This window comes from Desmodus rotundus, chromosome 4, assembly GCF_022682495.2.
Source record: "Desmodus rotundus isolate HL8 chromosome 4, HLdesRot8A.1, whole genome shotgun sequence".
Lineage (NCBI taxonomy): Eukaryota > Metazoa > Chordata > Mammalia > Chiroptera > Phyllostomidae > Desmodus > Desmodus rotundus.
This window is the reverse complement of record NC_071390.1, coordinates 173484678-173512325: the sequence shown is the minus strand read 5'-3', so window position 1 is coordinate 173512325 and position 27648 is coordinate 173484678. Positions and strand designations below refer to the sequence as shown.

The 27648-nt window shown below is 49.4% G+C and overlaps 1 protein-coding gene across 2 annotated transcripts in view; it reads right to left on the bottom strand.

Moving 5' to 3' along the window:
- Positions 1–15011: 15011 nt before the first annotated feature.
- The window catches only part of TAPT1 (transmembrane anterior posterior transformation 1), a 55426-nt gene continuing 42789 nt past the window's right edge, over positions 15012–27648 (bottom strand). For both annotated transcript variants that reach the window (XM_053922220.2, XM_053922221.2), the window contains 5 exons: positions 27290–27349; positions 26817–26885; positions 23422–23498; positions 19647–19807; positions 15012–17220 (listed from right to left, as the gene is read on the bottom strand). In XM_053922220.2, the coding sequence (XP_053778195.1) occupies positions 17003–17220; positions 19647–19807; positions 23422–23498; positions 26817–26885; positions 27290–27349 (585 nt within the window). In that variant the 3' untranslated portion in view covers positions 15012–17002. The remainder of the gene's footprint in view (positions 17221–19646; positions 19808–23421; positions 23499–26816; positions 26886–27289; positions 27350–27648) is intronic.

Below are 27648 nucleotides of genomic sequence, written 5' to 3'. Positions count from 1 at the left end.
ACTGGTGTCCTAATAAGAAAAGGGAAATGCAGACACAGACACAGAGGAAAAGGCCAAGTGAAGATGGATGCAGAGACACAGAGAAGAGAGGGACACTGCCTCCAGCCAAGGAATGCCTGGAGTCACCAGGCGCAAGGAGGGACTCACCCAGAGACACTTCAGAGGGAGGGAACCTGGCTCTACCAAAACCTTGATTCTGGAGTTCCAGCTCCTGGACTTGTGAAAGGAGGAATTTCTGTTGATTTTAGTCACCTCACTTGTGGTACATTGTTATGGCATCCCTAGGAAATGAACACAAGGGACAGCCTTCAGGCACCCACCACTCACCAGGTCCCAGGGGCCCGGCCTTCCAACAGGAGTCCAGCAGGACTTCCTTGCAGGCACAGCTTCTCTACCCCTGCCCACACTTCCCTCTGCCTCCCGAGGGGCCAGACACAGCAAGGCCTGTGAGGTAGGGGCCACTGCTTTGAGATGTGAGATGGAAAAAAAAGGAAAAACAAACTTCAACCTGAGACTGGGCTGGAAATGTTTCTGTTCTGAAAATGACCAGAACAAGATCCCAGCATCCCTCAGACTTGCCCCTAAAATGGAAAGACTGCTCAGTTCAGCCTCGCGCAGCCTTGCGCTCCTCTCCTCCAGGCACTGAAACCTAACCTGGAGCCCAGGCCACGGCAGGGAAATGATCCAGACATCAAGGAATTTGAAAACACGTTTTTAGATAGCAGCTTTGCCTGGAGGCCGGCCAAAAAAGGTCACCTAATGGCCAGGGCAACAGTCTGTGTTTGGGGAAAAGTTGAGCCCGGGGGCTGTGATGCAGCAGCCAGCAAGCCAGCGGCAGCCAGCAGCAGCCAGCCGCAGAGCTGGCGGGAGGGCGTTTGAGGGCTCAGGTGCTAGAGGCAGACACTGGGGGGGCTTTTCTCCTGGCCAGCCTGGGGGAAGTGGCCGACCATCAGGGCAAACTGCAGGAAACAAAACCCTCTAACGGTCTCTAGGCCAAAAGAGAGCCAGTGCAGGAAATCAGGTGCTTACAACATTATATGAAGGATGTTGCGGGACAGGGTTAGGGTCAGGAGTGGGGGCACGCTCTAGACTGGGTTTCCAGAGGCGTTTAAAGAGTGGCTGGGATTTGTTTCATCAGGGACAGTGAGACATGCCAACAAGGACGTGGCTGTCATGAAAGCACGTTATCCTCACAGATCCCTAGAAACAGTAGGCACAGGACACTCGCTAGGCAGGGCCACACTGGGCCCAGGTCTGTCAGGAGGCTGAGGGAACAAGCGAGAAGCGTGGACAAGAGCCTGTATCACATTTTCCACAGGAAGGAGCTTCCTGCAGGGTAGGCAGGCTTGGGGTGGGTGAGTGTGAGTAATTTCAGTGGGCTCCGGGACACAGGGGCTGTCCCTAGCTATCTGGTGCCTGGCCAGACACCATCCAACTGGGTGTGAGGGCCTAGAGAAGAGGGGGTTGGGGGTACAGGCTCTGTATTGGTTGGTTTGCCTTGGAAAGACAGTATCGGCCCAGACATTTGCTAGAAGTAGCCAACTATGGGAGGAGGGGCAGTCCCTCCAGAGTCAACAAGGCCCTGAGATGTCAAAGCATCAAAAATACAAAATAAAAGACATGATTAATACAGGAGCGACCTCCTTATTACTGCAGAACTGACCAACTGGGTGAGAAACGGCTTCTGCAACATTCTGGAAGGCAAGGAAGCGGGAAGCCACAAGGAAGCTGCTGCGTGGAACAGGGCGAAGATAACATAAGTGAACGGCTAGCAGAGGGAAGGGCGTTAGGTCCTCAGTTCATGGTGACTACTGCCATTCTGACTATGGCCTTGAATTCCGTCACGGGCTCACAGACAACGATCAGATCACTAGGTTTGCACTTAAAAAGGAAAACAAGCCTGACATGCGGTTCTCTCCGACCACCTGGAGTCACAACCGCCGGGACAGTGCTCCCGGGAGCCCGGTTCTGAGCGAGCATGAGCGCCCTGGTGATGTTGGAAGCACCGAGTTGAACTGCACCCGGCGTCGTCGGGGTACAGGAGTAGTGCTGAACCTCACCTTTCCGCGAGGGCAAACAGGGCGAGGGCTCAGAGGGCTCGGGCTCGGGCCTTGCCACGGGTCATGTTCCCTGTCAGAGGACCCGGTAAAGCTCTAACGTGGCTTCCAGCACCTTCCTGAAATATCCAAGAGATCGTCCATGCATGCGAGGTTTCCTGCTGCCCACCAGGCACGGGGCAGAGTGACATGAAACCCAAACCAGAGTGACTGGGAGGCAAACCCAGGGTCCAGCCAGGGAGGGGGTCCTCTCTTGCATTTCCTAGGGTTAGGGAGACAAACAGGTGGAGCTGTGGAGGGACCAGGGTCTCAGAGGACAGCAGGAGCGGCACATCACAGAGCTCCCCAGGCCGACGGTGATGCTTTACACCCTACTTAATTCACCCAATTTCCCCAATGAACCACATCGCTATGCGCTTTGGCTCATGGCTGTGCCGCCCAGAGGGGCGCTTGACTCCTCTGATTTGTTCGAGTAACACGTCCCTCACAGTTACAGAAGTGACACACACTCATCAGGAAACAGAGAGACACACACTGCGTAAGGACCAGTCATCACCCCACTCAGATGGTTGCCATAAAAAAGACAGGTAACAGAAGGTGTTGGTGAGAACCGGCAGAGATTGGAACCCTTACACACTGCTGTTTGGTGTAGCTGCTTTGCCAATGGTCTGGTGGTTCCTCAAAAGGTGAAACCTATGACTCAGCATTTCCCCTCTCACGGATCTACCCCAGAGAGAGGAAAACACAAGTCCACCCATGAGCTTATGCATGGGTGTCCTCAGCAGCGTTATTTATAACAGCCAAAACGTGTAAGCAACCCAACCTCCACTGACTGATAATGAGGTAAACAAAATGTGGGATAGCCATGCAATGGTTTTGAAGCAGTGAAAAGAAAAAAGTATTGATGCGTGCTACTGCGGGGTTGAACCTCGAATACATGCGAGGTGAAAGAAGTCACAAAAGACCACATGGTTTACGGTTCCATTTATAGGACGTGTCCAGAGCAGGCAAATCTACAAAAAGTACATTAGTGGTTGCCGAAGGCTGGGGTGGACAGGCTGGAGAGTTACTACTAATTGGTGTCAAGTTTCTTTTGAGGTCACAAAAACGTTCCAAAACTGGTTGTGGCAACGGTTGCGCAACGCTATGACTATACTGAAAACCGTGGAATTGTACACTTTAAATGGGTGAATTGTATGGTATGTAAGTTATAGTCTAATAGAGCTGTTATTTTAAAAAAAGAACATGAAAGCTTATGTCCACACAAAAGCCAACACGTGGATGTTTCAGCAGCTTTATTGATAATCACCACGACATGGAAGTAAGAGGTCCTTCAGCAGGTGAGTGCATCGAGAAACCGTGGTACATCCAGACAATGGAATATTATTCAGCACTGAAAAGAAATGGCCATGAAAAGACACGCACAACCTTAAATGCATACCGCTAAGCGGAAGAAGCCAGTCTGAAATGGCTACGTACTGTACGATCCCAATGACTTAACATGCTGGAAAAGGCCAAATTAGGAAGACAGGAGAAAGATCGCTGATGCAGAGGTGATGGGGGTGGGGGGATGAGTAAACAGCACAGATTTGTCGGGCAGCGAGGCTATTCCGTCTACTCTAAGAATGGATACGTGTCGTTACATACTTGCCCAAGCCCATAGGATGTACACCACCAAGAGTGAACCCTCATTATCCTGTGGACTTGGGGTCCTACTGATGTGTCAGCGTTGGGTCATGGATTGTAACACGTGTGCCACCCCGTGGGGGGTGTCGATGGGGTGGGAGGAGGCTGTGGCTGTGGGGGGTGGCAGGGAGCACGTGGGAGTTCTTTGTACTTTCTACACGGTGTTGATGTGAAACTAAAATTGTTCTCAAAAATGAGGCCTATTTTTAAAAAAAGTCACATGAAAGGGAAAAAAATCTCTCAGTCTGATCACACACATGATCACTCAACAGTCTGACCCACGTGCTTGGAACCTTTGTAATGACTTGTTATATAAATAGTTTCATGTGCCAGTGTTTTAGTCTGCTTTTCTCCACTTAGCAATATGCTGTAAACATTTTTCTATGTCAATAATATCCTAACAGATTTCGATGCAGATGAACTATATTTAAACACTCCACATTGCTAGGCATCATCGCAACTTGTGTTAGTACTGCGGGGGAAGAAGGAACTTTCCTCCACCGGCTGGTGTGATCGTTGAATCTACATAAGCAGATTAACAAGAGAAAATAACCAAATTTCATGACATACGAGCGGGCCTTGCTTCCCCTGGACCCTGCCTAGGACATTCTGAGCTAGGGACCTGGTTGGAAGCTCTGGGGCTTGGGGGGCGGTGGAGGGAGGGCTGCCTCAGGACAAGAAGAAGGGCAGATAGATGTTCAGGAATTAGTTGTTTGCCCTGGCCTCTAGGTGGGTCAAAAGGTTATCTCTGATAATCTCTTATTAGGGGGAAGGTCCCTAATTTAAATTCTTCTAGTCAGTTAAAGGGCAGGGATGCAAAGGTCTTTCCTGAGCCTTCGGGGTCTCAGTAGGTTGCCTTTAGCTCAAAATAATCCGAATGCCACCAACGCATATCTTGGGTGACTTGTTCTGAACCCCTGCAGTATAAAGAACACTGTGGTAAACTTCACATGTTCTGAGAAAAAATTCATAGTGAAGTAAAACAGTGAGTGAATATTTGCTGAGTGCTTAGGAAGGGCCAGTGCCTGACTCACGTGCTTCACAACTGTTGCCTGGATTCATGAATGCACAGAGAAATTGAGGAAGCAGGTCCCACAATGAAGCCCGTTTTACAGGCCCAAACAGCAGAGAGGGAAAACGGCCCACTCCAGGATGACTCCCAGGGGCTGGGAGCCTGCCCCTGTGAGTTAAGACTGAGTTCATGAACAGAGAGCGAGAAGGTTCTAGTTCACAGTGAGGATCCTACTTCTGCACTGAGGTGCAGCCCCAGTTTTCAAACCGGGTCAGCAGCTTGCTCGGGGGGCTATCGTGTGGCCTAATTTAATAGTCGGGAGTAAAAGGACTTTTGCAAAGTGGAGAAAAGTCTATGTCAAGAGCAGTCACCTCTGGTAAGATGACAGAGCTCATTAATGCCGTTTATATTAGGAAATCATAGGAATTTAATTTGCATGGCGGTAGGGTGCTCTGCCCGGGGGACACGGTGGGTGGGGCAAAGTCGCAGCTGTGGGTCAGAGACCTGTGATTTCGTGTGTCTGCTCTCCGGCCCCCGCCAGAGGTGAAGCGCTGGCTACCTCGCCTTTCCAGCTCTTGTTTTCCTACTTAGACAAATGAGAGTAATTAAACTGATTTCCTCCATTAAATAATTGATGAGAACACAGTCCAGAAAGCATGAGGTCCGACCAAAATACAAAGGTTTTATTATCATCACATCAGGATCACTCGTTTCTCTCGGCTGTCCGTCCAGGGGAGCCCAGCTTCGCCAGAGAACGGAGGCTGTGTCCTTTGTTCATTAATTCTTCCTTGCCCACCACCTCCCGAGGACTGGAGGTAGCATACGGAAACCCACACAGAGTGCAGCATCGTTTCAGTCAACACCACGCCGAGTCTCACAGGCTGTTGCTTACAGGCACTGCAGGAAGAGTGACGTTGGGGGATTCTTCTTGCCTCTTGGTTTGTCCTAAAGGCATCATGGGAAAGGGGCCCCCTTCCTGCCCATCATCAGCGACCATCACCTTCGTGACAGGGCAGCTGACACCCCCAATGGTCAGGGGCCAGGACTTGCAGTAAAATATCAGGATGGGACACGAGCGAAGACTTGGTGAAGCACTCCTTCCACGGAACGAAAAAGGAACACCGGTAACAGCAAAGATGCTTTATTTCTGAGCATGAAGAAGGCTGAGCAAAGCCCTCCTTTTGTGGGGATTTTGTGTCCAGTCTGGACAGAATGGCGATCATTTCACATCCAGTTGCTGTGTCCTCAGCCACGGGGGCCATCACGAGGGAGGGACGTGAGAGAAGGCTGAGCACTGCGGCCCGGGGGCTGCATCTGACGAGGCAGATGTGCTGCCCACCGTGGCTCCATCGGAGAGGGCTCCCATTCCCCATGACTGCTGTGTAAAGCCATCAGGGGAGATATCCGGAGGATGAGTTGAAATAGAACCTCAGTGGGGCATTCGTGAGGACCGTGCACTTGAAAAGGCGCTAGGAAAATGTATCCTACAGGAGAAAAAGAACGCAGAGAAAGTTGTGCAACCGAGCACAGCTGGAGACAGAGCCCTGAGGTGGGTCAGCCTGTGGTTAGAAAAATGAACTCTGGGAAGAAAGGCTGCTGGGAAGGTGGGGCCTGGGGACTCCTGCCCAACGACCATGCTCTCTGTTAGGGACCAAATGTTTGTGTCCCCTCCTTGTGCCCTACCAAATTTATCTGTTAAAATCTGTTGGTACACTCAGACCCAAGAGAAGATCCCTGGAGGGAAAACCTACCTCTGTAAGCAGAGGGCAGGGCAAGATGCAGAGAGAAGCTGGGCACTCTAATCTGCTAATGGATAGAGTTTACTAAGAGAAACTTCCATACGAGGCACACCTTGGGCAGCTGCTAGATGGAATGAGTGTCTGCACCTCTTGGCAGAAGCCAAATAGGGTAAAGGGCGGGGGGAAAGTATGTTAATGCTACCAGGTTCGAGAAATTACTTGACACGTTGACAAGGCTGTGACAATGGCCTGTTCCAGGAACCAGGGCACAGTGGCAGCAGGGGACGGTACCGGTTTATGTCAGAACAGCATCGATTACCATCAGATTATCTTCAAGGGGGCATTGCAGGAAGCAATCTCCCCCTTCCGGCCCAGGTTCAGCTCCCAGGTCAGACAGAGGTCATGACATGGAACAGTCTCTGCTCCCGAAAATCAGAACCCCCAGTGGAAGGTGGGAGTGGGTGATTAGGAGGTGGGGCCTTTGGGAGGTACGTAGGTCCTGAGGGTGAAGCCCTCATGAATGGGACTCATGCCTGTATTATCAGGGCTGCCCAGAGAAACAGACCAATAGGAGGTGAATAAATATGAGACCGACTGTAGGAAGTTTCCTGTGCAGTTATGGAGGCCAAAAGGCCCTGAGGTCTGCTGTCTGCAAGCTAAAGAAACACAGGGCTCCGACTCAGTCTGGGCCCAGAGGCCTGAGGCATGGGGAGGCTGTGAGTGTAGGACCTAGAGTCCAAAGGCCCTGGAGGAGCGAGGAGCGCTGACGTCTGAGGGCAGGAGGAGATGCATGTCCCAGCTCCAGGACAGAGAGAGTTCTCCCTTCCTTCCTCTTTTTGTTCCAGTTTAACCCTCAATGGATTGGATGATGTCTACCCACACTGGTAAGAACTTGATCTCTTTATTTAGTCTACTGAGTTAAATGCTAATGTGTCTTCCAGAAACACCCTCACAGACATACCCAGAAATAATGTTGTACCAGCTCCCTGGGCTTCCCTTAGCCCAGTGAAGCCAACACAGAAAATTAACCATCACAGTGCCCTTAGAGACAGGAGAGAGCTTGCTTCCTCTCTCTCTGCTCTCTGCCATGTGAGGACACGAGAAGACAGCAGACCAGGAAGAGGGTCTTCCTCAGACCAGATCTGCCAGCACTGTGACCTTGGACTGCCCGCCTCCAGGATTGAGAAATAAATGTCTGTTGTTTAAGCCCTCTAGTGTTTGGTGATTTGTCATAGCAGTCCGAGGTAAGCCACTCCCTGAAGCGTCCTGTCCTGCAGCCTGGTAGTTAAGGTCCTCCTGGTAGGCAGGGCTCAGAGGACTCTCCCAGCCAGACTCCCTGCATGCATGCCGAAGTGACAGACACTTTCCTGCCTCCCCACCTTCTCTCACAGGCCTCTCTCCAGGCTTCACCTCTCCACACCCTGTCCGTCCTTGCAGGTCTGATGTTGGCCCTGTGTTGGGTGTTCCTGATATCTACCTTCCCTCTTACTCCATGCTAAGGAAACTCTGATTTTGTTCCAGGCAGTTGATTGTTTTAAGCCAATGATTTATTTTCTTTTTCTTTTCTTTTCTTTTTTCTTTTCCCTTCTTTTCTCTTTTTTTCTTTCTTTCTTTCTTCCCTTTCTTTCTTTGACTTTATTTATTTTTAGAGACAGGGGAAAGGAGGGAGAAAGGGAAGGAAAGAAACAACATTGATGTGTGAGAGAAACATTCGTTGGTTGCCTCTCACACCCCCACAACTGGGGACCTGGCCTGAAACCCAGGCATGTGCCCTGACCGGGAACTGAACTGGCAACCCTTTGGTTCGCAGACCGGCACTCAGTCCACTGAGCCACACCTGCCAGGTCCCAGATATGTTTTTTAAAACCCCCGGAAGGTTGGCAGGGATTCAGACAGTCATCCAGCCAGGGCTGCCGAGAGCGTGGGGCTCCGGTCACACTCACACGCTGTGCCCCTCTGGGGGGCAGTTTCATGACTCACACCAGAAGCATGCGGCGCTTTTGCCCCAGGAACTCCAGCTCCGGGAATTTATCCTAAGGAAGCAATCAGACCAATGCCCAACAAAAAGCACTGCTTACATAACCTAGGGTCTGATCATACACGGAATTCTAGTCCTTGTGAAGGAGATGAAGCACATTATGAACCATCGTGTGGCATCTCACTGAGCTGTATTTACACGCAGAAACTCACCTGTGTGCGTATAGATGATCAAAAGCAGGTGGAAAGAAGGAGCATGCACCAAATTAGATGGTGAAATTATAGGCGATCCTCTCCCCACCCCTACCTTTATCTGAATAGTCTTCTGACTTCTCTATAACTAATGTGTATTAACTAAGGATGATAAGTAATACATGTTTTTGTAAAACTGCTTTGTGGTATTTGCTACTGCTTGAGGTGGGAATGGTGTGCTCTCCCCACCCTCCCCTCTTAGCGTGGGACAGGCAGTGCCAGGCATGTTATGACTGTGTGTTTAGCAAGCACATGCCCAACATGGTGGGGAGCCCTCCCCACTGGTCCTGGCCCTGCACCCAGACGATTGGACACCAGGGCCTAGTCTCCTGCTGGTACAAGGACAACACGACCCCATTGCACCCACCTTGCTGGATGAATGAAACCCATGTGGAGAGGATTTTCAAAGCACCAGGGATCACATAAACCTGCGCTGTGATGCCTCCCGCTGTCGGGGCTCCTTAGGGAGAAAAAAAACGGTGATTCAACAATAAGCAGCAAAACCAGAACAATCCATTCATAATCCAAATTCTAAAAATAGCACTCGGGGACACCAACCAATGGAAAATTAGAATCCTACAAGAGTTTGGGAAATGTCAGCCTAGAGGAGGTCAGAAGGAACGGGACATTTGTCAACTGTGTGTGCTGCTGAGGGCTCTCACGCAGGGCTGTCCTGGGGTCTGTGCGCAGAGGGGAGGGCCACTGCTCTGCCGTCGGAGGGACCAGGTGTGAATTCTTGGCTCTGTTCTTAGCTGGGTGGCTGTTAAGAGCCTCCTGAGCCTCGGTTTCCACATCTGTAACATGGGGACTTGCAGGGACACTGTGCAGATTAAATGAGGAATGAATTAAAAGAGCCTTCCTTGTGCGAAGATTTGTGGCGGACGTCTAATAGGTACTACTTCACACACTGTTATTCTCATAACTCCTACTACTCTCATTCTTGCTTCGAGCTGCAGCCAGGTGACATCTTATCAGGGGCACAGGAGAAAAGCAGCTGGAAGCACAAGTTGCCAGTTGTAAGAACAGTCACGGGGATGTCAAGTACAGCGCAGGGAATATAGTCAATACCACTGAAGTAACTATGTCTGGTGCCAGGTGGGAACTAGACTTACTGGGGTGATCCCTTCGTAAGGAATAGAAATGTCTGATCACTATGTAGTACAGCTGAACCTCACGTAATCTTGTATGTCAACTGTAATTAAGAATTACATTAAATTAATTTTTTAAAAAACAGGAAAAAAATCAGCTTGCCTTGGGAGAGAGGTTGGACTTGGGCAGGACAAAGGCTGGGTGCCCTGTTAGAACCCCTTCAAGGTGGTCCCATCAGCCTGGGACTCACCTCATTTTTAAACCTGTTCTCTTTAAAGGAGACGTGAACCGTGCTTTTACGTCCAGTAAACTTGCAAGGGAATCAGTTAAAGAAGCGGAGAATCTGAAAACGCGTGGCTTTACGTCACCTCGCCAGCAGCCCCTTCCCATCTGCAGCTCTTGGCTGGTCCGACAGTGGGGGGCTGAGCCCAGTTTCCTGCTCCTTCCTCTCATCCCCCCTCCTGGAAATGTGGCTTCCCACCTTGGCTCGTGGGTGGGTCCCACCTGCCTCTGGGGATCATGGCAGAAGGTAGCAGGTCTGGCAGCCACTCATCACCATGGCCCAGCATCCAGTGAGAAACGGAAAGTTAGACAAAAACCGACTGTGCCTGCTCTGCGGTGAGCACATGAAAGGGTTCAAGTCTAGGCTGAATCCTGTTCTGTCTGTGCTGCCTGCCTGTGGAGGGTCGGCGGGCCCTGCAGGCGCTGCTGCTCTGCCTTTCCAGGGGACAGCAGTGAGGTCAGCCCGCGGGGGAAGGCTGCATCTGACACTGCCCTGTGACTGCAGGCTGCCTGAGCCCGGGTTATTCCAGGAAGACGCACCCCTCTCCCCCCACCACCCAGTGCCCTCATTTCACGCCAGCTGCCCTGCGCCCCATTCTTCACACAGCGGAAGAAAGCAACGTCCTAACTCCTCCTGGCCCCTGGGCTTGAGTGACCTGTTCCCGACCTTTGCTCTCCACCCCTGACTGCTTTCACGGTGCAGACTGTCCCCACTCCCTTGTCCCCCAGCACCACCCAACTTCTGCTAGTAGAATCCAGCCTGCTCACTCTCATCCCAGCAGCCTAGAACTTGAGGTTCCTACCCACATACTACCTTAGAGGCCCGCCCTGACCGTCCAGTTTTTGGAAAGCATCACACCCCTATGACATTGCTCCCATCACCCCCCTCAACACTCACCTGTTCCCAAGTGCACCTGTTCTCATCTGGTTTCTCCACTGGAGCAGAAGCCTGTGAAGAGAAGGAGCCTATCCGTCCTGTCTGCTCTGTCCCCAGCTCAACAGCACCGCTTACTGGACTGCGTGGCCTTTCCCCCTTCCTCAGCTTCGTTTGCTGACCAGAGCTGCGTAGCCTCAGGTGCTCCTGGTCTCCGCGGGACTGGTCTGAAAGGCCCCACGGCTGCGGGAGGGGGAGGGAGCCAGGGCACAGCAGCCAGAGCTCTGAGGTTTGACAGCATCTGGAAGCCCCTGCTCTGCTTTATCCCAGCTGCCCAGCCTGGAGCAAATGACATCAAGAAAATGCAGATTTTTAACTTAACTGTAGACATATGCTAAAGAACTTTGGCCCCACATTCTATTTTTTTCCCTCTGATGTTTACCTTGGGCAAAGCTGATGGAGTTGTTTCTGGCGCCATGATTCCGAGGCCCAGACCCCAGAGAGCGATGGCCCTGGGACAGCAGATCTCACACGGGAACATGCTCGGATCTCCCGGAGGGCTGAAAAAGCGGGTGGTCAACCCCACTCCCAGAGTTTCTGACTCAGCGGGCCTGGGCGGGGGCCTGGAATCCCTCTGCATTTCTAAGGTGCTCCCCGGTGGTGGGATGCTGCTGGCCCAGGGACCACACTTTGAGGACCACTTATCTAGGCTAGGAGGCATCAGGAGATGATGGTCAACACAGCTGAGGTTTGTACATTGCTCCAGCATCTGTGAAGCGAGTTTCAGATGCATTCCTATTTGCTCCTCCCAAAGCCCTGAGAAGTGGGCGTTACACCCAATGTACAGACGAGCAGACGCAGGTTTGCAGGGTCACGCAGAGCACATCCTAGCTCCCACACGGGCTGGCCCTCCCCTGCACTTACGTCCTGGAGGGCTGAACACCCTAGACATCTGGTATGCAAAAGGTGGCTCTACCCTACGTCCCGAAGTCCTCTGACTCTGGTATGATGGCAGTGGCCTCTGGACGGGGTCTCCTCCCCCTTCCTGCAAGCAGCCCACCGCACAGGTGTGGCGAGCACTGGTTTTCCAGTTATGGAAAGGGTTTAGCTTTCTGCTCTGGTAGTGCCACCTGTGTGATGTTGAACAAGTTATGTAGCACTTTATAGTTTACAAAGTAGTTTTTTTGCTTGCTTGTTTGCTTGCTTTACCATTACCCTCTCATTTGATAGATACAACAATCCAACTTATAATTCCACTTAAGTGCCCTGGCCCAGTGGCTCAGTTGGTTGGAGCATTGTCCCATACACCCAGAAGGTTGTAGGTTCAATTTCTGGTCAGGGCACATACCTCGCTCACAGGTTCCATCCCCGGTTGGGGCGTGTATGAGAGGCAATGGCGATGTTTCTCTCTCACATCAATCTCTCTCTTTCCCCCCTACACTGTCTCCAAGATCAACAAAAACAGGTGAGGATAAAATAAAAATTCCACTTAAGCTCCCCCCATTGCCGCCGTTTGTGTCTGGCCTGCCCTTCCTTTCCCTTCTTACCCATTTAATTCCCACTCTATTTAAACGCAGCCTGAGCGCACATCCTCCACAATGTTCATTCACCCTGTAAATACTGGCTGCCTCCACGTGCCAGGAAACGCACGAGATGCTAAGGCTCCAGACAAGATGCCAGCAGTGATGTGCTGGCACCATGGGCCTCGGGTGTCCCACTGCAACCAGGCCCTGTGTTCACAGCAGCACCTGTCCCGTGGGGCTGAGACTGCCCACTTGAGCGGTCAGTCCCCCCACTAGACCATAGACGCACTTTGTGGGCAGAGAGCCTTGCTTGTTCACTCCTGTGCTTTGCAGTGACTGCACAATCAAGATTTGTTAAATCAAGTCCAAGAAGATATCGATGTGTTTTCTGTTGTATTTCACTTACCTCATTAACTCTGACATTCTAGTTATTTCTAAACTTTCCCTGGTATTTACATTCCTATGCAGGCATATCTAAAATGAAATGAGAATATGGTTATTGAAAAGAATGGCCGTTTCAAAAATAACGACCCACTGTGCAGGTGATTCACCCTTCGAGAGCTTGCGCATTCTGCACTTCTGGAACTCTCCTCTTACAACGGCGTTGACTGTACTTTCAAGAACCCCTTAGTTTCTCACCTGCTTAAAAAAAAAGTTGCGAGGTAAAAGCAAAAACATTGTGCAGGGAGGCAGCCTTTTTTGTCACTTTCAGTATCAACTTCAAATACAACTTTACCACACTATGCCTAAAGGTGCCTCCCCCTACTTTGCTGTATGAGCTGACTACCTTCTTACTGAAATTCAGAGCAGCAAAGGCATGCTCACCGGCACTGCTGCACATCAGCAAGCTTTCCGGACACTGAAGCTCCCTTCTGACGCCAACGTCTTTAACGACGGTACCTCTCAATTGCACACGTTCCTCTTTGATTAAACATCATCTAAACCAGCCTGACATCTCAGACCCTTACGGTTGCCACTGAGCCGGAATATAGGGGTATTTTCAGCAGTCACTTGTAAAAGGAAAACTGGCCTCAGACTGGCCCCAGATGACACCTCTGCTGCTTTTTTGACACACGCAGTAACTCCGTTGGCTTCCACTTCTCCGTGCTCGCGGGCTGCACTCCTGTGCTCTGTCACTGTGCACACAGCCTTCCCGAGAGACCAGGGGCAAGCACAGCTACTGGGCAGAGTGTACCATCCAACGGGACTTTGCCACTTGTGAATGAGTTTAACGTTCAGTTCAAGATGGCCCAGGGCCCTGGGAGACCGTTGCTGAGTAAGTGGGGCACAGTAATCTGTCTTTTTCCCTAGAAACAACAAATAGTAAATGTGAACCCGAGCGCATTTTCAGAAGCCAGTGTTTTAGTGAGGCAGGCCTAACACTGCATCATGTGAAGCTCTCTGAAGAGGCCCTTTCGGATTCCCTAGTGAGTGGATGAGGGCTGGAGTAGACCCTCTGCACTCAGTGGCTTAGGAACAAAGGCATGTCTCTCTCTCTCTCTCGGGTATAGGCCAAGCTGAGTGTCCCAAGGTGATGGGGACCTCTGCCCTTCAAGGGGCCTTCGGGACCCAGGTTCCTTCCTGTCTCCTGTGAGAGCTGAGCTTTTACCTGCATGGTTGCAGTGAGAGGGCACACCTGCTCTGAGTTCCAGAAGGTGGGAAGCAGAAAGAGGTGGAGGGGACCTGTCAGGGTGTATGCCCCTCCCACTTCCACCTCTTGGCGAGAATCAGTCACATGGCCACATGAAACCCCCCGACTAGACAGCGTGGTGCCTGGCCACCACTCAGTGTCTGCATGGACCACGAGTGTCTCTAGTAGAAGCACAATTTCGGATTTGTTTGTACTTGATAGAAGTCCTTGAAGTTCTATACAGTCATCTTATCCTTAGTAAATTCAACAGGAAAAGAACCTGATACACAGGTGATTAATAGATCTCTGTTGAAAGAACAGATAAAACTGAGACGCATCAAAATGTCGTGATTTTATATTATTTTGTGAATGCAGGTCCTCCTCTGCTGAGTGACCGAGAGCAGAAGGGAAGTTTCTGAGGATCTGAGTGTAGCCAGTTTCTTGCATGGACGGGGGTGGAGAGTATAAAGTCCAGGGGCTAGCCCAGATACGGGGGTCCACGGGGGTCTGGGTGAGCTCCTGAGGGACCCGTAGCGTTTACAGCTCGATTCCAGAGGGAAAGCCAGTAAGAGTCTGACCTATGTCGCGCCTTACATTTTCAAACCAAAGCAGGGCCTTGAACTTGAGTCCCAGATGTGAAGAGCGTACTGTGTGACGTTCGGAACACGTGTGCAGTGCGAGAACCTTCCCTGCCGACAGATATGAAATGGTCTATGATCAAGGCCCAGCTTTTTTCTTTTAAAGACAAAAATCAAACATTTTTGTCACCATTAAGACCAAAAGAGTAATTCAGATTCGCTAGTCCTGTCACTTGTGAATTAGAAATAAATTCTCACAGAATGGAAAATTCACTCCATCAAATGTAACAGTAAACGTCATCAAAATAAATTCAGTGACCTTTTTAAAAAAGATTACAAAATCGAATTTATTGAGTTTCACACAAGATGCACTTATAAAATTAGTACTGAATGCCATTTTGACAGAAGAAATGAACATCGAACCAAACTCCCAGTATCTTCTGCAAACGAAATCAAACTCTCATGAAATCGACAGCAAGGTAACAGAATAATTCAAGCTGAATTGAAAGATATACCACCATCATACTTCTGCTCTGGTTAGGGCTGTTTGGCAAAGTTTTCCCCCAAACTATTCCTATTCACCGTGGACACTTTTAGAGGAGAAGATGAAAAAAAACCATCCTAAATTGGGGCATCATTAAAACATAGACGAAGCAATTAATAGTCTTTTCATTTTTCACTTGAAATATGTCCTGGTCAACAGAAGTATTTCTGTACTATTTCCTTTTACCTGATGTGAACATTAATCTTCAGATTTCTTTAGTTAATGCAAAACATTAAAAAATCACTTTTGCATGTCTAATAAGCATGACAAAACTTTACTCAAGCCTGCTTTGTGTTCACCCAGGAAACAGACAAAACACCTAAGACTGACCTCTGCGTACCATACTTCGGAAACGTCGGCAGAGGGGCTGAGCTTCACAATGAAAACGTTGAAGGGAACAACAGTTACCGTGACACCCGGGCACTCTGACATCAGTACGCTGTAAAATGTTCAGAGAGATGCAGAAAGGCTTCTCAAGATAAAATGTGGTGGAAAATAACTTGCTTATGATATAGGCCACAAACTAGTAAGTAAGCAGACATGGAATCCTGACCTCGAACAAAACCAAAAAGCATCTTTTGCTTGCTGTTCCTGACATCCATACACAAGCACCTCAGACAGCCACCCACACACCCCAAACACCCCATTTCCTTTCTCCCAACACCTGCCTGCTCCGCCCCCCGCACAGGCACACAGGACAGTCACACGTCCCCACAGAGCACAGACCGGGCCCGGGGGCAGGCACAGCGCCCCTGCAGACACTCCACACAGAAGGACTAACGCGCTGGGTAAGCCCACGCCAGGCGATGTCGCCCAGCCCACTTCACTGTTTACTTTAAATCTGCTACTCAGAAAATTCAAGTAACAGTCAGCATCTTTGAATTTTGTACATAGACAGTTCTGCAGCCTATTCAACCCAAATCCTTTGAACTGTAACAACTGATGAAGCAATTCGTTTTAGAGCGAGACCAGTTCACTGTACATTGATGTTACACTGTCCTGCTTTTTCAATATAACAAGTACCTTTTTGTAAGGTAATTTCTGTTTCATCCACTGCGATTAAACAACACACAGGTCACATTTCGCTTTAGAGTAAACTGAAAAATTGTGAAACATTTTCTCGGTGATGCATAACCTTCATTGATTAATATCTTTTAAACAGACAAACTGGCTTAGGGCTTTTTTCCCTCTATAAAATGCTACTGTTCATCATGTCTCATTTAAGGTAGCCTTTTATTCTGAATAATTCAGATGCATCTTCAAGGATAATTCTGTGGTGAGAACATTTATCTTGACTTGAGTTCAATTATGTTTTTTAAATGCTTTGGCAGATGAAGTAGTTTGAAAACGGTTCGTGGAAATAGTAGGAGCCGGGACAGGTCACATCGCGGTGAAAGCAACACAGTTTCCCAGGCGTGTGCCCTCATACTGGAGAGATCCCGAGGCCAAGTTCGGTGTTCTGGAAGCACGGATTGACAGAGCAGAGTGATTCTGAGGTTGTTCCCATCGGGCTGGAAGTGACCCTACTGCTCCTGCAAGCAGAGGGGAATCCTCAAAGGTCAAGGCTGGAGGTTGCTGCTGTTCCATGACCTGACCTTCAACCAGACCACGTCACTGGAAGAAAGATACTAAGATTTGCTTTCCATTAATAATTTAAGTTCTTAAATAAATATTTAAGTGCCACTTTCCACATCTGTCCGCCCGGCGGCACAGCTCGGCTGCCCCAGGACTCGGCGCTCAGCACACAGAGCTGCAGAGTTCAGTCAATTCGGTTTCCGCAAATTGTGAACCTGTCTATGTCCAAGAGATCTTTCTTTGAGGACCTGTGTTTCAGTTCCGAGTTTTCCTGCGTTATGTCCTTCTCGTCCCCATCTGGAGTTGTCAGGAACTGGTCAGAACTGCTTGTCACAAGTAATGGCACGACATTTTCCTTTTGATGGCTGGGCTGGCTGGTGACTGAGGCAGACAGGTTTTCTTCTGTGGAAAAACAGACCCGTTACCATCAATTAGGAAGGGCTCCCCCCAAACTCATGACAACGATGAGCTTACCAGCGTAGCGGCACTGAGAAAAGTGTGGATGATAACCAAATGGCATGCTGTACAAGCAGCCACAGTTCAGAGAGAGACACTCAGAGGCTACGCCATCTCTGTTTGCTAACCCACACTTCCACGCCGGCTGTTACGTGGGTCATTTCACACAGATGACACCACCGCCCGGCTTTAGAAAGATCAGAAGTCCCACATCAGGAACTCCCTCCTGAAACAGGTCCTCACTGCCTGCTGCCAGGCCAAGAGCATGAACATCAGCTCCTCCACCTGGGACGTCAGGGCCAAGCAGGCTCTGGAATGTTCCAGGTCTTAGGCACAGCCACTTCTGCTAGACTCAGCATCCCACCTGCAGAAAGTCCACATCTGGGGCAAAAACAAACCAATAACAAATCCTAAACGTTTATTTGGGGCCACAGGGTCCTGGACCTCGGCCTGGGGACACTTGGGCTGGGGCCTGGCCCCGCTGATCTGACCCGCTCGCGCTGTCCCTGGAGCAGCAGCTTCCTGGAGGTGAAGCTGACACACTGCAGACTGTGTGTGTTTCAGATGGACAACCCGCCGCGTGCTGGCCTGCGCTACACCCACCACCGGTCGCCTGTCTCTGGGGATTCCCTCTGTCCTGCCCTCCCTGTGCCCCAACCCTGACTGCCATCTTTTGCTTCTTTTAAGACATGACAAACACCATGCTGTCCTGAGAGCGGGCCCTCTTTGCATCCTTGACGGGGGCCCGCGCTGCCTCCTGTGCAACACCTTCCCAGGTGCTCTCTGGCCTGTGGTCTCCGGGCCCCACACTCAGACAACTCCTCTGAAATTCCCTCCTCACACACGGTCCTGGACCCAGGGGTCCTGACCTGCGACCTGTGCCTAGGGGGTTATCTCCACATTGGTGTGGAGGTTCCTTTACGGCAAGATGGACACTAAGTTCTTAGGAGCCGAAGGGGCCCAGCACACCAGCACACACGCGACCCGCCGTGAACGACCCAGGCGGTAGAAGCAAATGCGGCCCCAGGTTACCGACAGCGCTCATGTGTTCTCTGTAATGAAAAACTTACTCCGAGTGCTACTCCAAGTCTGCCTCACTTCACAGCAGCTCCCTGTAACGCACACACGGCGAGCGCGGGCCCCTTCGGACCAACACCGGCCTTGCCCGGCCCGTTTCCTTTCCTCCGTCAAGACTCAGAGTGGGCAGGCCCACTCCAGGAAGGGGCGGGCTCCCTCCTGCCCCTCCACGCCCGTCTATACCCTCACTCCCTCGTTTGAATCACCCCCGTGTGGCCCCATCCGTCGCGAGGCCCTGAGAGCACGGTGTGTCTGCCTTTGTGTCACCCACGCACACAGTGGCTCCGTGCGTTCACAAACACACCATTTGAGCTAAACGCCCTAGGAACATAACACCCATGTGAACAGGAAACTGGCATCTAACGACAAAAATTCAGGCGGGTCCCTGCTCTTCCTCCACATCTTCCAGGCCAGAAACCCCGGGGTCGTCCCTAACTCCTGTCTCCTCCTCACACTGCACGACCACATCAGCAGGTCCCGGGCTCTCCAGGCCCTTCCAAGACCTGGTCGGGCTGCCCCGCTCACACCACTAACCTCTGCTCTGAGCCAGGCAGCCTGCGCTGGGCCCTGGCCTCTGGGCTCACCCTTCCTCACTCTATTTTTCACAAAGCTTGATAATCACCTTTTTAAAGTGTCTGCCGGGTCGCATCCCTCCTCTGCTCCAAGCCCTGTAACAGCCCCTTCCCACATCATGAAAGCCACGGTCCTCAGAACTGCCCGCGGGGCCCTGGCTGAGCTGGGGCCCCAGTGCTTTTTGGACCCTTCTCCAGTCCCACCCCTGGGTCTGCATGTCCCCCCACACGCCAAGCACGGTGCCGCCGGTCCCGCCTTGGGCCTTGGCGTGTGCCTGCTGGCCCCCTCCCTCTGCCCACTCCTCCCTGGAAGGTGCGTCTCCTCGTGACCGGGGCGGGGGGGGGGGGGGGGGGTGTCTGCTTCCCCTGACCCTGCCTTGGTTTTCTCTGTAGCACCTAGTCACTGCCACCCGCCAGGGTGCTCACTCCCTCTCCGACAGTCCAGCGGGCACTGCCCTCTCCTCCCACAGCAGATGCCCATGTAGCAGGTGCCTGGTGATCATCTGCGAACAAACAGCGAGTGGACCTGACAGCACTGCCTGAGGCGTATCCGGGTGCGACCCACACAGGGACACTGACCGCAGCAACAGAGCAAAGTGAAATCACACCCTGAAGGCGCTGCTACAGGCTGCTGGGGCAGGGGCAGTGAGAGTGTGTCCGGGGCGGGTTCAGACGAACACCCCTCAGAGCAGGACGCGGAGGTGTGGCGAGAAGGGCACCTACCTGGAGAGGGTTTACACTTGCTCTGCGATTTACTGGGTGGCTTGCTGGGAGTGCCGGTGGGGGGAGGGTTGAACAACTTCTCTTCCATTTTGGCCCGCTTCACATACTGGCAGGACTTCCCCAATAGCACAATGCTATTCAGTACTTTCAGGGATATCAACCTAAAACCCAAAAGAGACAAACGACCACCGTCAGAATTCACCTCAGTCACTGCGGATGCCCCCTGCCTCCAGGGTGAGACCAGGACCCCAGAGGCGGAGGGCCCGAGCCTGAGACACACCCCCACCGAGCTCCTGGGGCTTCTTCCTGGGGGAATTTATGACAAATTCCTTACTTCTCATTGTGAGAAGAAATCACACCCTTTAAGAGTTACAGGTTCTAACTAGTGAACATTTATTTTATTCTTATATCATTTAGAAGTCTTATCCAAATTGCTTAACATTTTCCTCTCATTACAAAATAAATGCTTTTAGTAACAAAAAATACACATAAAACAACTTAGGGTGCCACAGGCCAGTGCTAGCCCGTACGACACCTGCGGCGTAGCCTTTCTGCCGCTTGCTGTGTGCACACACCCACGTGTGCTTTCTTGCAGGACCGCACCGCCCCCTTCTGAGGCAGGAGGGCCGGAGTCTCGAGTCAGAGCGCAGGCCGGGCGCTGAGTGTGAGCTCACACGCTAAGGAGACTGCTGACTCAAGCATGGGCCGGGGCTCTTCCAGCCAACCCATAAAGGGGGCGGTCCCGGTCAGGCGCCCAGAGCAGTGCCTGCCACACAGAAAGGTCGGCCGATCTTGTTACTTTGTAATCGTCATTACGGGTTTGCATGAACAATATATGATGAATACTCAGTGATACTATTTTAATGGACTCATAATACTGCACTGTAAGGGTTATCACATAACAAAGCCCCTCAAAGCCCTTCCTTTCTGGATATTTAGGTATTTTGAATATTTTTCTTCCATTAAAAAGTTTCTGATTATGAAAACTTATGCTAAATCTGTATTTCCTTAAAATAAATTCCTAGACAGCTATAATTATAGAAGTCAGATTTCTAGATCAAAGGTCCATAAAATTTGCAGGTATTGATACAAATCTGGCAAAAATTCTAGGCAGATAAAACAAACCCTCCCTATTGGGACCTCCTCACATATGGGGCCCTTAAGTGACCCAGCACCAAGGGCCTCGCCGGCAGCTCTGCAGCGCGTGAAGATGCCGCGGGCGGCTGTTTCTTATGTCTGAGATGAGACCCTGGCAAACACAGGAGATTACAGGTCCGGGGGTGGGGGGCAGTGTAAGGAGGGGCCTGGCAGGAGGTCACAGCAAGAAGAAAACTTCCTTGTCACGGTGGCCTCTACACCCAGGGAAGAAGAACACAAGCACCAAGGGCCTCACACAGCGGCATGGCCGTAGGCCCCCGGGGGCACACACTTCCCAACTTACCCCCAGCCTACCACGCCTCCCCCTGCTTCCTCGGCACTGCCTAGGGGAAGTCTAATAGGATTTCAGACTTCCTAGAGCCGGCCCTGACCTCCCAAAACACAAAACAAACCCCACGTATGCATGTCACAGCCCCCCCCATCACAGTTCATGGCAATTCCACGGCCCCAGTGGCTTGGGCTCCAAACTCTGTAACCACACTTGATCCTTCTCTTTCCCTCAGGCTGCGTATCTAATCAATTCATCCACAAGTCCTGCTCAGCTCCACTTTCAAAACCTACCGCTAGCTGACAAGTTCTCACCACTCCAGCTCCAGCCACGGCCGCCTGACCTGGCTTCTGCTCCTCCTCCTGCCACGCTCCAGTCCAGTCTCTGCGCAGCAGCCTGCGTGGCCCTGACAAGAAGCCAAGGGGATCTCGCTTTCCTCTGCTCAGAACCTTGCAGGGGTTGCCCCTCCCATGGCTGCACTCTAGCTGCTCCTGCACTGGCCTCTCCTGCGTCCCCTCTGAGCCCTCTCGCTCCCCAGGCACCTGCATGCCCTCCCTACCCCATCCATCTGCGTGGAAGGGAAGCTCACAGCGGCCTCCCTGGCTGCTCCCCGCAGGGCAGCCGCCTCTGTCATGTTTTCTTCCCGATGCTTGCTACCAACTGTCACTTCACAGTGATTTGTCTTTCTGCTCGCTGCCTGTTTCTCCACAGGAACTTCAGTGGCACAAAGGCAGGTACTTGTGTTCTTTTTGCTTGGTCCCCATGCCAGCGCAGGGAGCAGTCCTCGGCACCGCACGCTGCCCACTGAGGACGCTGAGCAGACGGCCACCTAAGGATGGGCCGCAATCCTTCCCCCTGTAGCTCAGTGAGAATGGCCTGAAAGAGGCTGGGTGTGTGGGGGTGGGGAAAAAGCACAGTATTTTGTGTCAGGAGGCCCAGCTGAGTTCTGACTTGTTTTTGCTGAAGGGAGATTCCTGGGCTTGCTGGGGTTAAGGATTAGAGAAGCCTTCACAGACAGGTGGCTTTGAGAAAGTTTTTGAAGGAAGAAAGGATAATTTTGGTATTACCCTGTTACAGGGTAGTCAACAGGATGGAATGGTCAGTGAGCATATGTGACCAGCCAGACTGCTGAGGGGCGAAGTGGTGAGACACTGGGGGAGAGGGGAGGTGGCGTGGTGGGGGTGGAGGGGAAGGTCGTGAATGTTCAGTAATTCCGATTCAAGCACACCCACTCTGGTGAACTGTGCACAGGCAATCGTAGCCAAACAAAGGTTCTCTGACACCACAAATGCACACATCACATCCTGATGTGTTTATGTCACAAGGAAAACACTAGACTAAAAGCTTGTTAGACAAAGAAGGGGGTGATTACAGCAACACCGCTCGATGAACAAGGCACAATGCCCTGGACTTCAAAGGGCAGTGTGAGGATTTGTGCCAGAAAGGAAGAATCTTGTGTTTACTGTCAAAAAAAATTGAAAAGATTGCCTTAATATAAGCATTTATGTGTTCATTCAGTCAGTAGTCACATATGTGATCAGAATTAAACCTTGCTTTGCTACCACTGAAATTGCCCATGGGCCTGAACGACCTTGGGGAGGGGGTGGCTGGGAAGCACATTCTTGACTCCTGATGTTCGTGAGACGCTGACAAGTGACTGTTCTTGTGCTCCTGTGCCACCTGCCACGTGCCAGGTGCAGGGCCGAGAGCAGGAAATGGGCATAGTGGGAAATGGGAGCGGAGCAGGTGTCTCTGGAGAGCAGACCCCCACCCAGGGGAAGACTCTGAGTGACTCCACGGCTGCAGTTATTCACGTCCATTCCCTGCCCACTCTTCTCCTACTGAGACACTCAGGTCTGACCGCCCGCAGACGGCACCTGGAGCACAGCCCCCGTGCTCTGCTGGAGCCAGTGCAGACCCAGACTCAGCCAGCCACAGGCAGAGAACACCGCTGCACCTTCTTTGGTTTCTGGGGCACAGGCCTTGAGCATGCTGCATCTTTAGTGTGGCAAACATAGTAGAAACTCAGAGGCTTTTGAACAGGGAGAAATGTCTGAAGTAATGGCAGACTTTATTTTATAAAATAAAACAAGGAAAACTCAACTCCTAAGCAAAAAGAGCATTAAGTAAATAATTTCACTAAAATAAAATCTAAAGTGCTACCAACACTACTAGCAAATAGCAGCATATGGAATTAAAGCAGAGTTTAACTGAGTCGCAAATACAGCTGGAGGTGCAAGCTGTCTGGGAGCCCTGGGTCGGGGAGAATGGGTACACTATGACGTGACTGCATCTTGTACTTATACTTTACTGTAGAACAAAAACATATTCAAGAACAGTTCATCTTACCCAAAATAGAAGAGTATGACACAGGCATAAGACAGGATTCCTTGTACTTTAATTGAGCTTGTTACAACTCTGATGAGCTAGCCAGAAACAAACCAAAACAACAAAAACACACAAACAAAACACAACCACAGAGTTATTAGTTAGTATTTAAATAGTCATTATGCTGATTTTAACACTTTAGGCACACACCTGTGGCCTCCGTCTAAATCCCACTAGGCAGGCAGTTCTAGATCTGTCGATTCATACCACACTGTGGCAGCTTGTGAGACCTGCGGAAGGTGTGGGCTACTCAGGCAAGTCTGGATGCTTGCGGCTGATGCTACGCCCAACTACTGACTCTGTGAAGTCAGACATTACTCCTCGCTCATAAATGACATGTTCGCTTGGCCCCAATACAGACACAATTCAGCTGGTTTTTTTAAAAAAAAATTATTTTGGAAAATACAAACGAATTCATCCTGCTACATGCGTCCCTGCTACAGCTAGAACCATTTAGTGGGTGTTTCCATTATTCTTGCTTTTTGGGTCCTTTATTTTCTGATTCTTTTTAAGACACCGCCCCCGCCCTCCAAACATGACTTGCAGAGATCAGAAAGAAAGGGGAAACTTAAGAGGTTTTTACTCCTTAAAAAACAAAATACTATTACAAAATCAATTACATAAAGATCAAAAATTTCTGTCTCTTTTGGTTAGTTGAGGTTAAACACCTATTTTTTTATCTTATAGAAATATAGCAATAAAATCATTACCCTGGGAAGCCTGATGAATACATCTGGTGGGATCTGCCACTGGAAAATATATATATATATACAGTATAGCTTTGGCTTCATAACGTGCCCACATACAGGTATTCCTCACTTTTCAAAAGGTCACTTTACACCACTTTGCTTTTACAAAAGACCTCCACTGGTACCTGTTTTTGCTAACTGAAAAAATCCAAAGTGTGCTTTTATTATAAAATGCAAAAATAATGTGCAGGGTTTTATCTACTGGACGCCACAAGTGGCTGCGCTGCTCCCTCCCAGGGAACCACCCTCAGCCCCTCCACCTCAGGCCACCGCAGCTGCGATGGAGAGGGCACCTGGGCTTTATCTCAGTTTATTCTGCGCAACTGTGAGCAAGGGGTGTCCTCAGGTATCAGGGAAGCCCAAGGCAGCTGGGAAGGCTGCTTACATTAAGCATAAAGCTGGACGCAGTTAAGCACTTTGGTCCTGGTGAACAAAATAAAGACATACAACTTCATGTCAACTGCTTCTTGGATTTACGCCATTTTGGCTTCTGCGAGGTTTCACAGAAACGCTCTGTGTTCAGATAGCGGGGGACCTGTTGTTAGGGCCCAGGGGAACTGCTACATGGCAACGGAAAATCGGGGAAAATAAGGGACCCCATCTAGTGACATTGTTTTCATCAAATAAAAGAATTTACTTTGGTGTCTTAAATAAACATCAGAAGATACATTTTAAACAATACTTTTAAAATGCTGCCAATAAAAGAGCAACTGGGGGAAACAGAGGGGTGGGCTGTCACGTGTTCAGGGAAGTCTCACTTTGAGGAAACTGATACAGAAGTCTGCATCACTTCCTCCAGTGGGGAAACGACCTGCCGCGCAAACATCCCTGATAGAAGTTAATGTGGCTCTAGGACTTCACTTGTTAATATGAAAGGTTTGCCAAAGATCACATTCAATGAGGCTCCAAGGACTTCATTTTTATCTAGCATATTTTAGGTAACTTTAAGATACATACAGCCAAAGCCTCATTTCCATGAGACCTTAATACATGATTTCTTTTACTTTTTTTGGATACGAACTCATTGTAGTACCCACGGTAACATTTAGAAGTAAGCTTTGCCTCCCTTGGGCCTTAAAGAACTGATTCCTGAGGCCTCAGTATATTCTTCAAAGCTCCTAAACATCTGCCAAAGCTGCAGTGTCACTTGGGAGGTCTGACAGAAAGGCACTGAAAAAAACCCTAAAAACCAAAAAACACCCAGCAGCTCGCTACGAAAATACTGGTTTTCCAGAAGTATTTTGTCATAAAAACTCATTTAAAGACAAAAAAATTCAAATACTTAAATAAAAATCCATACTACTCATAAATAGAGTTTTCTGGCAAGCATGTTACTAGATGGTTATTATTTAGCAAACCAGAGCCACGTTCAAACACAATCATCTAACCAGTCCTTTTAAACAGAAACTGGTCAGCTATCTCGGTTTACCCTCTCACTGTATGTGTCACGATTCTAGTTGTATAAAACAAACATAGAGAAATTTAAGTCTACCTTATCTATCTTTTAAATGCTTAAATAATTATTTTACTCTTTAAATTCTCCCTCTTCCCAGAATTTTAGGAGTTCCTTTTCCCAAGGAAAAGAGAGATTACTCTGTAACAAACTAATAAAATAACTGAACACATTCAGGATGTGGTTATCTGGACAGCTGCACTGAAATTTAAATGACATTAACTCTATCAATCATCGACCCTCTACCGCAGCCAGGCCAGCTGCTCTGAAACACAGCGGTCGGGACCTGCAGCTTCGGAACCATCTCTTAGGTGGTTCTGTGCCACCGTGCATTAAGTGGCAGCTCCAGATGACCTCTGGTGGAAAGATGGCTGCACCTGTTCTGATGTGAGAACAGGTAGCAAACCAGGAATATAATCAAATACAAGTGTAGCCAGCAACCTTCTTAATGAAAATTATTAGAGCCCGAGGTGGCCAGTAACTATTGACAAGGCTGTTCTGAGCAATTCATTAAGATATAAGCTTGATGACTTTCTAAAGTTGATTCAGTAAATTTCAGTGCTATTATTTAGAAACATATATGATTCCAGAATATAAGAGTAGAAACTTTCATCATAAAAACTTTGGAAAATGAACACAGAATATTTCTTTACTTGAGCATACCATAATGGAACCTACTTCACTCGTTTCCAAATTTTCACTATAAAAGCCACGGTAAGGTATAACTCTGCCTATAAATCATCTTGTGCCTTCTCTAACTATTTCCTTAGAATGAGTTCCCAGAGCTGGAATCACTCCATAAAACTGTCAAACTGCCCCTTCAAAACGCTGGATCAACTTACACTCCGACCAACATGTGTTACAGTGGCCAGGCCCAGGCCGCCACCAGGTATTTCCATTACAAAAAAACCTTTGCCAAAAGAATAGGCAAAAAAGTTTTCTCACTGCTAGAAAAGCCATTACACAAAAACAGTTCCTTAACATCACTTATTGGATGGCTCAAATTCCGAAGGACAACAAAACTTCCCAGTCATTTACCTTTCATTTGTATACCGAGTCCTTTCGAAACAAACTTGTTCATAATCAATCTATGTATTAATATTCTGTAATGGTGGACATTGCATCATTTAAAAAAGAAGAAAGCACGGACTTACCAAGACAGCCAGTGGGAGAGGGATGAACCCCATCCTCCGCGCCACGGAGTCGCTGTAGTCGGTGTACGCCTAGACGGAGGGAGGGACAGGGCTCGTGGGGCTCAGGCCGCACGAGGGAAGTGCCACCCACTCACCACCGGCACGTTTTCTAAACAGGGGAGGTTATGCGGAAGGGCACCTGGCACCTACTATATAACTTAGCAAAGTGATTTGGAAATCTAAGTGTTCATAAGAAGTTGGGTTTTTTTTAGAAGTTTTAAATACAAAGTTGCATCACTGTTATAATGCCATAAAAATCAAGTCCTGTTTATGTTAAGTATTAGTGTTATTTTTATTAATTTGTAAAAGTTTAGGGTCAAGAACAGGAATAAGTAATAAGTTTAAGTTGATGTAGCTTTCCCTTAACCAGTATTTCCTGCTAAATTAAACCACCATCAGTTAATTTCAGATTATGTCTTTGATATAATGCTCACATTTTTCTGTCGACTGCTAACAAGGTCAAAAGCAAGGCTGGCTCTATATTCACTGTAGACCTAAAGACAAATAAGAATGCAATATTAAGTAATATAGTGCAAATATATATAGTGGACAGATTTAAACTTTGTAGATAGATGAGTATGTTCAATAACCAGAAAAAAGGCTCTAATAGCCACACAGACATCTGGGTAGTGATTCTCTATTTGTTTTCCTACTAAGAAGAGTAAAACAGTCTCAATTCCACCAACTGTTATGTTCATAAGCCTTTTAAAGCTTTCTTTTCACAGAGAGGGAAATACTCAATGATTATAATCCTGAGAATTAACAATTTTGGGAATAGTAGCTATTTTAAATA